The 8,381-nt window shown below is 36.9% G+C and overlaps 1 protein-coding gene across 1 annotated transcript; it reads right to left on the bottom strand.

The window, feature by feature from the left end:
• Nucleotides 1-472: 472 nt before the first annotated feature.
• LOC114916963 (uncharacterized) lies at nucleotides 473-8,131 on the bottom strand. Its single transcript, XM_083076535.1, has 4 exons — nucleotides 5,602-8,131; nucleotides 5,477-5,530; nucleotides 5,273-5,397; nucleotides 473-5,199 (listed from the first exon to the last, which is right to left on the bottom strand). Exon 1 carries the CDS (start codon nucleotides 7,844-7,846, stop codon nucleotides 6,140-6,142), a length of 1,707 nt encoding a protein of 568 aa, XP_082932661.1. The 5' UTR covers nucleotides 7,847-8,131; the 3' UTR covers nucleotides 473-5,199; nucleotides 5,273-5,397; nucleotides 5,477-5,530; nucleotides 5,602-6,139.
• Nucleotides 8,132-8,381: the final 250 nt, after the last annotated feature.

Here is an 8,381-nt window from a genome sequence, read left to right as displayed (position 1 = left end):
TCTCAAAAAGTGAAGTGCAATGAGCAATTTAGAAATATATAGGGAGAGGTAACTTGTAGAGGAAGCTAACCTTAACCATGGTTCACTAGGAACCATGGTAAGGTGTAGCTAACCATCCATGGTTTCTAAAACTTGTAGGAGAAGCTAACATTGACCATGGTTCACTTAAGAACCATGGTAAGGTCAGCCAAACCTACTAAGGTTTAGAAGCTTGGAAGGAAAGCTTCAAAGCTTGTAAGAGAAGCTAGAAATTTCGGCCAAGAATAAAAGGAATGAGCTAGGCGGGCAAGGCTCAAAAATGCTCCATGATTTATTTCAAAAATATTTGATTTGGTTTAGTTAGGTTCATCATATGATGATGAGACCTAGCTAAATCAAATCTATGAAAAATTAGGAGCAAAATGAGTCTAATATGCAAAATTTTGCCTAGGCCCAGTTCTGGCCCAATTACTAGTCACACCCTCAAGCATTACTAAATGTCACCCCTTTTTCCCTACTGAAAAAATATAAAATGAATGTATCAACAAATGAGGTTAAATGGAGTTAAACTCTCCAAGTAACCCACCCTAAAATCAATATACAATCACTAGTTAAAAGCAAGTAAAGTGCCTCACAAATACAAAGGCAAAAATAAGCCTATACAAAGAGACTACTATATGTACAAACATATGAAAGGTCTTTAATATCATCCCATTCCTCTTGGATCTTTTAAGATATCACCTCTTGGATTCCTTGGCCTTGGCCATATTCTATCATCCCCTCCCTCTTGAAAAGGATTTGACCTCAAATCTCGAGGGTCTTCATGATTATTGGCCATACCTACAAATATATAATACAATTCATTAGAGGTGATATTTTCAACAAATAAATGTGAAAGGTATATCCTAGAAGGAATCCTTTCATGGAACCTAAAGAAATCAATGATACTAGACCTTCTAATATAATGAATAGGATCATCTCCTAAACATAGACTAGATATATTACTAAATCCTAAAAATGTGCTAAAACTAAAACTATAGCACACTAGAGACTCAATCCTAAAAACTAGAACATCTTGCCTAAAGTACCCTATGTGGTAACCTAAGCATTTCCTAGAAAATAAGGAAAATACCACTAAGAAATTTCCTAAACAATTTTGGATTATATTATTTGTTGGATAGTTATGAAAATAATTTGTCACAAGGAACCTTGAAGGTTCATATGTTATATCCAACAAATAATATATTCCATAAATTGGGTGCATTATTGACACAACTAAGGTAGGAAAAGTCCTACAAAAAAGAAGGCTATCTACCATGGGCACCACTAAGGAAGTAGCATGAGAAGTAGAACTAGGTGGAGTCCACTTCTCCTTCACCAAATCTTGAAGTTGAGACTCTTTTTCTTTAAAAATAATGGATTTATGAATCTCCTCCTCAATACTAGTGGTAGAATGAGGGCAAGAGTTAAGATCTTTATGAATAAAGAGAATTTTTTTTCATAGGATTTTTAGTACTAAAACAATTCTCTTTAGTCACAAATCCTTTAGAGGATATTTCTTCCTCTTTACTCTTCCCTGCACAAGGTTCTTTCTTTTTTTCTATTTCTTCTTTTCTTTTGATTTTCATTTGTCTTCTTCTTTTGTGTTTTCTCATGTTTTCTTTCAATTTTTCTTCTTCTTTTTTAAGAATTCTCAACTTCTCATCTAGGATAGCAAGTTTGGCCTCTCTTTCAATTTTCTCCTTCTCTTTTTGAAAGGCCTCTTGCTTCTTCCATAGTTTAAGTGATTTTAGCTCTTTTGTTAAGTAAGAAATGCTTTTAGGAGAGCTATCACTTCCATTATAGTTGGATTGTTGAGACATTTTAAACAACAAGATTTTTCTCTTCACACAAAAATAGATTTTAAGAAAATAATATTTTTGAAGTGCTTAGACTTGGCACTTAGAGGTCTAAGAGTACAAATTGAACTATGGAGGGAGGTGAGCTACTAAAGAGCCACTTAATAACCAAGCCTCTTCAAGTAAAAATCTCTAAACCCCCTTGTACGTTTGCCTTGCACAAAACAATTTTCACAAATATATTTTTCAAAGAAAAATAACAAGCAAGTGCCTAAAGTGTACAATTAATCAATACTTGAAAACATAAATGGCAAGAAAACATAGATTGCTTGAAAACTTAAATTGCTGAAAACATAAATTTCTTAAAACATAAATTGCATGAAATCTTAAAGACAAGAAAACATAAACTAGGTGTTGAAAGCAATTAAACCTATGTGAGAGCTTAAAAGGCACCAAAGACCTTCAAGGACCCTCTCACAAGTTCTACACGGTTTTACTATTAGAACACTTAAGGAGAGATGGAGATACACCAAAGGCACTCTAAGACACTCCTTAATAAAGGCCTTGTACAAAAATGAGAAGTTGAAAAATTTACAAGAGATGAAATGTAAATTTACACCAAATGAAATACAAATTTACACTAAATGAAATGTAAATTCACATTCAAATGAAATGCAAATTCACTTGAAATGAAATTAATGGCTGCAACAAAAGTTTTTAGAAACAAAATTCAGCCACTAATTAGTGACAAATTTAGTGATGGATTTAGAAATAGAAATTTTTGAAATCAAAATTTCCGTCACTAAATTTGTTGCTAATTTCTTGTTTTCACAAAAAATTTTACTAAAATTTGGTTGTTCCTTTTCTTCCAATTCCAGCCACCAAGATTGCTGCCCTCACAAGTGTATCACTCCACTTTTAGAAGTAGCCTTGATGATGGATACTTCTAGGTGTTTAGAACTCAAAGCCAAAAATCCAATGGAGAAGAAATTCTTCTAGGTTGCCACCAAAAAGCCTCCAATATTGACTTCCTTTGAGCTTGGCCTTCAACACCTTCAAGGAGCACTCAACACACCTTAAGTGATGGAATAACAAGTCTAAAAACTGAAAATGCACAATTAGGAACAGCTACACCAAGTGGTGGAAAGCAATGTGACAAGACTAGAAGGAATTCCAAGAAAAGACAAGCAACAAATAAAGCACTATTTGAAAGCTAGTACACAAAGGAATTCCTAAAAAAGGCACTAGAATGGATTACAAAATAGAAGCTAAGATTATAAATGAAAATAAGACACAAAACATGTGGCTGGACTGAAAATTTGAGCACAAACACACACCAAAAACCGATAGCTAGTAAACTAGTTTTTCACTCCTTTTGGCTTTTTCTTTTGCTATTTTCTTTCTTTTCTTTTTTCAATATATTTTTCACTTATTTTTCTTTTAACAACCAGGAGTTTTAATGCCTTTTTAACATGTGTAAGTCTCGGATTTAATAGGATAAAACTGCTGCAAAATTTTTTACACAAAACAAGAGGTGTTCACATGCATCATTCAACTAGTGCTTCACAATTTTGTGGTATTTTTAGGTCACAAATTTAGGCACTATTTTCTTTTGTTTTTCTCATGCATTAAGAACACATACACCTCTGTTTTGTCTCTGTTTCAATGCTTTTAAAAGTGTTAAAAGTTTCAGCCACAAAACAAGACTCAAAGAAACCTAATAGGAATTAGTGTTTAACAATTTTTTTTTTTTGACAAAACTTTTAACAAGACATAAAGGAAACCTAACTCTAAGAAATTTGCTAGGACTAATAGCAAATTAAGAACTCAAACATGTAAAGCAAAAGCACATATAGTAAGGTACAGATTCAATAAGAAAAAGACACACAAATTTCAGACACAACAACACAAAACAAAAATTAGGTCAAACAAGCTAGTCTAGGAAGTTTCAACATACAAAGGACTACACATGACTTTCTAAGACAAAACAATTGATTCAAAAACAAAATCTAAACTCAATGCATGTTGTCCAATCACGGACACATGTGAATGAATGGAGAAGACTCAAGCAAATACAAAACGCATAAGTTTAAGAGTACCTAAAAGCACAAAACCGAAATTGATTCACAAGAATAGGAAAAAGCAAAAATTAATCAATTAATTCATACTTGACATATAGGATCCATCAAACAATGTATTAGAACTAGATCCATACAACAAACACAAGTTTAAGACATAGAAAAGGAAGATTAGACAACACGGATTCAAGTAGGAAAAGTTAGAAACAAAAACCTCATGAGCACTAGGCTCTAGATACCAAAAACTGATGGAACTACTTGGAGAAGATTGATGAATCTTCAAGTGCTCCATTCCAAGACCTTTAAACTCTTGAGGTTGACCACGAATTTGGATGAGGAACTCCTTTTAAGAAGATTCAATGGAGAAGAATCACCAAGGAGGTTCGGTTACTCCATGAAAGAGTGATGAAGCTTGTTGAACAAGCTAAAAGGTTTGAAACCTTTGAGAGAAACTTAGAGAGAAAGTTTCTCCACGAAATTTAGGACTTTAAGAGGAGAGAATTTGAGTCAAATTCTGATTTCATATCTCAAAAAGTGAAGTACAATGAGCAATTTAGAAATATATAGGGAGAGGTAGCTTGTAGAGGAAGCTAACCTTAACCATGGTTCACTAGGAACCATGGTAAGGTGTAGCTAACCATCCATGGTTTCTAAAACTTGTAGGAGAAGCTAACCTTGACCATGGTTCACTTAAGAACCATGGTAAGGTCAGCCAAACCTACTAAGGTTTAGAAGCTTGGAAGGAAAGCTTCAAAGCTTGTAAGAGAAGCTAGAAATTTCGGCCAAGAATAAAAGGAATGAGCTAGGCGGGCAAGGCTAAAAAATGCTCCATGATTTATTTCAAAAATATTTGATTTGGTTTAGTTAGGTTCATCATATGATGATGAGACCTAGCTAAATCAAATCTATGAAAAATTAGGAGCAAAATGAGTCTAATATGCAAAATTTTGCCTAGGCCCAGTTCTGGCCCAATTACTAGTCACACCCTCAAGCATTACTAAATGTCACCCCTTTTTCCCTACTGAAAAAATATAAAATGAATGTATCAACAAGTGAGGTTAAATGGAGTTAAACTCTCCAAGTAACCCACCCTAAAATCAATATACAATCACTAGTTAAAAGCAAGTAAAGTGCCTCACAAATATAAAGGCAAAAATAACAAAGAGACTACTATATGTACAAACATATGAAAGGTCTTTAATATCATCCCATTCCTCTTGGATCTTTTAAGATATCACCTCTTGGATTCCTTGGCCTTGGCCATAGTCTATCAAAGACTCGGACGCCTCTGAATCAAACTTTTTCTGGAAAAAGGAGAAATCATTACAGAGGACAAAATCAAATCAAAGAGGAAGGTCCATAAAATTAGCACATTACCTGGACAGGGGATTTCATTGCATCCTTCATAAGCTTCTCAGTGGGAACTTTAGGTCTGGGGATAGACCTAGTCGAAATTGCCTTTTTTTCCCTTTATCTCGAGAGGATCTTCGAGTAGTGGAATCCTGAAAAATGTTAAAAGAGCAAAGAGATCAGTATGGCAGTTGAGTGGCAATTTCGAGTGCACTCAGAAAGATAACTTACAGATTGCCCACTTTGAGAGTCTGAACAAAGTTTTTTCTTAAGAACCTCAACCTCCTACAAGAACAAAATGCAAAGTCAGGAGCGGCCATAAATTCAGTGTAATTCCGGAAGAAGGAACATATTACCTTCGAGCGAGACCGAAGTCGGTCAGAAAGGGTCTTTCGTTTCCAAGGCTTCAACGAAGTATTATCTTCGTCATCCTCTGAAGCTGTCTCCCGTTGTTGAGTATCCTCGAGATGCTAAGGAACTTTTTGGGCAATAGCAGCTATACGAGAAGAAGAGGAAAATGAGTAGAGATGTGAAATTAGAAGCCAACATGAAAAGAAAAGGCAAAGTTTAATTACTAGGATAGACAACAGTATTGTCAACCCAGCATAAAGGCCATTGTTTATCCCTGGGAAAATCATACACAGAACATCTCGTACTCGTCACTCGATCCTTAAAAGGAATGTTCTTATTATTCTCATACGAGGGATCAAGGGTTTTCACCCAAGGAGGATAATCAAGACGTTTTGCAGGGCTAAAAAGGGCATTAGGAAGAGGAGGTATGTCCTTAGGACAAAAATTTGCAAAAGTAGTTTGACCTTGAGGATCAATGACTTTATTTCGACGGATGTTCCGTTGTACCATTCTAGTCAGGGATAAAGTAGCATCGAAGATAGTTCAAAACATATTTTTGAGGCGATAACAGACTCTGTAATATAATTTGAACTGGGAAATAATGTTGCGATTATCATAAATACCTGAAATCTTCGGGCCCTGCAGAGAAAAGGGAGAATTTGTAAGTTTCCGAGAAAATTCCTCGAAGGAGAACATCTTGTTGGTGTAATAACTACACCACCATCGAAGGTAGCAATTGGACACCAAGAATGCGGGAAGAAAAGAACAAGGGGTAAGGTTCAATTGGGTGGAAGGCGTCAGGATGAACTTCAAAAAGCCATCATAATCAACATCTTCTACACAAACATCAGAATCAATTCTATCCTTTGGAAAAAGAGGTGTCGGTCTAATCTGACAAAGCTCGAATTGACGGGCAAAGATTTGAGGCTGATAGGGATAAACTCTTACATCCCTTTGTTTCATCCCAGTGAAAATGAGATCCCAAGATAGGAATCCCGTCCAGATTTCGACCATCTCCTGGGAAATCTGTCCTACCTGATTATTACCAATTAACCAGGAAGGTCCTGCCAAATCAACGCGGATGAAAGGAGCCAAGTCATTCGAGAACTCCTCGAATTCAAGAATTGCTTGGACATAACGGGCAAAGCCATCAACAGATTTTTTCTTGGGAGTCAAGGCAGTTAAGTGAGCGCCTTCGAGATTATATCGAATGGAGGCTTGAAGAGGAAGAAGCTTCAGTTTCTTCTCGAAAATGGCATTAAGCCATAGTTGCAAAAGCCAAAGTGGCCCTGTGAGGTTGCGAGGGCCAGTCTCTCGAAACAAGCTTTTCGAGGCTTCATCAAGACAGTTATAAAAAGAGGCAAGTAACAACTTGCTCAAGAAAATCTTTTTCTTCAGATGCAAAGCCTGGGCGAGTGTGTAGTAGTACTTGGGAACTTGCAGAGAAGGGGTACAAAAGACACAAGCAGACAACCAATAGAGCAAGAAGGCAATGTGCTCAGAGTTAGTAACAGGAGTACCTTCTTCGCCATGGTGTGCACTGACAAAGGCCGAATACGTCTTTTTGTCCCAAACGATCGAAGTTTCGGTCATTGGAATCTCTTCTTCGAGAGTGTCAGGAAGATAACGGTCCCCCAAGGGTTTCAGTCCCGTGATGGCAGTGATATCCAAGAGAGTGGGATTGACAAAACCACAAGGAAATTCGAAAGCACGAGTTTCCTTGTTCCAAAAGAAAACAACATATAATAACATCTGAGGATCGAAAACGTTCAGATCGTATTTCGATAATTGAACAAAATCGAATATTCCAGCCTCTTTCCAGATAGATTGCTTCGAGGCCTCAATACGTTCCAACCATTGAATATGTTTGTCCTTGGGAGGGGGAAAAGCCCGAAACATCTTTGCGGTATCCGAAAAAAGAGAAAGGTCGATGGTTGGAGAGTAGACGAAAGGAAGGGTAGAATCATCTTCCGGAAGTAAATCATTATGAGTCTTTTTCTTGCTTGGATTCGAAAAGGGACCTAGAAAAACATGTATTAATCCGTCAAAGAGCGAAAAAGGGAGAAGTACCTGTGATTGGAAGATTTTGAGACTGGCTTCCTCCATGCCAGGGATAGGAACGAATGGGTTAGCCCCTTCGCTTAAGTGGGAAAGAGTTGCGTTCTCCGGCAGCAAAGGAACGGAAGGAGTAGGGGAAACCGTCGAAGTCGCAGGTGTAGCCGTAGACGCGGATGCAACGGAAGTTGCCATGGGAACGAGAGGAAGATGATCGAAGGTAAAAATGAGATGAGTGCGAGGGTGCAGTAAAACGTACTCAAAAGGGCAAGGTGAAAAGGTTATATGAAAGAGAAAAATGGGCCAAGGCGTAGTAAAAGCCCGCTGTGAAATTCAAAAAGGGGGAATTCAAATTTTTGGGTAACCGAAAATATTTCGCTAACGGATAAATTTGAAATTGCGTCAGCATATCCCGGGGAAGCGAAATCAGTGCCGCCAAATTTACTGCAACAGGTACGAAAAGGAGAAATTTGGAATTAATAATGTCAGAGGCATTTAAAGTCTCGTGAAGGACACGTACACGTGATTCTTATCAGAAAAGATGATTGAGGTATTGGAAAACATTCTTTCTCAGTTATCTCGAAACAAATGTTTTCCAGGGGGCATTTGTTAGTACCAGAAAATGAATTCGGAGACACTCGAAACACAAGGGTGTTCGAAATCCCAGATGATCGAAAAAGGGCAGAGAAATTTCTAAAGAAGGCATATAAAGCTTGAAGAGAATCAAGAG

This window comes from Cajanus cajan, chromosome 1 (genome assembly GCF_000230855.2).
Source record: "Cajanus cajan strain Asha chromosome 1, NIPB_CcT2T_4, whole genome shotgun sequence".
NCBI lineage: Eukaryota > Viridiplantae > Streptophyta > Magnoliopsida > Fabales > Fabaceae > Cajanus > Cajanus cajan.
This window is presented reverse-complemented; position numbering and strand designations above follow the sequence as displayed.

What these genes read in the sequence shown, in the direction of transcription:
- LOC114916963 (XM_083076535.1), bottom strand. Translation starts at nt 7,846, where the DNA reads ATGGCAACTTCCGTTGCATCCGCGTCTACGGCTACACCTGCGACTTCG.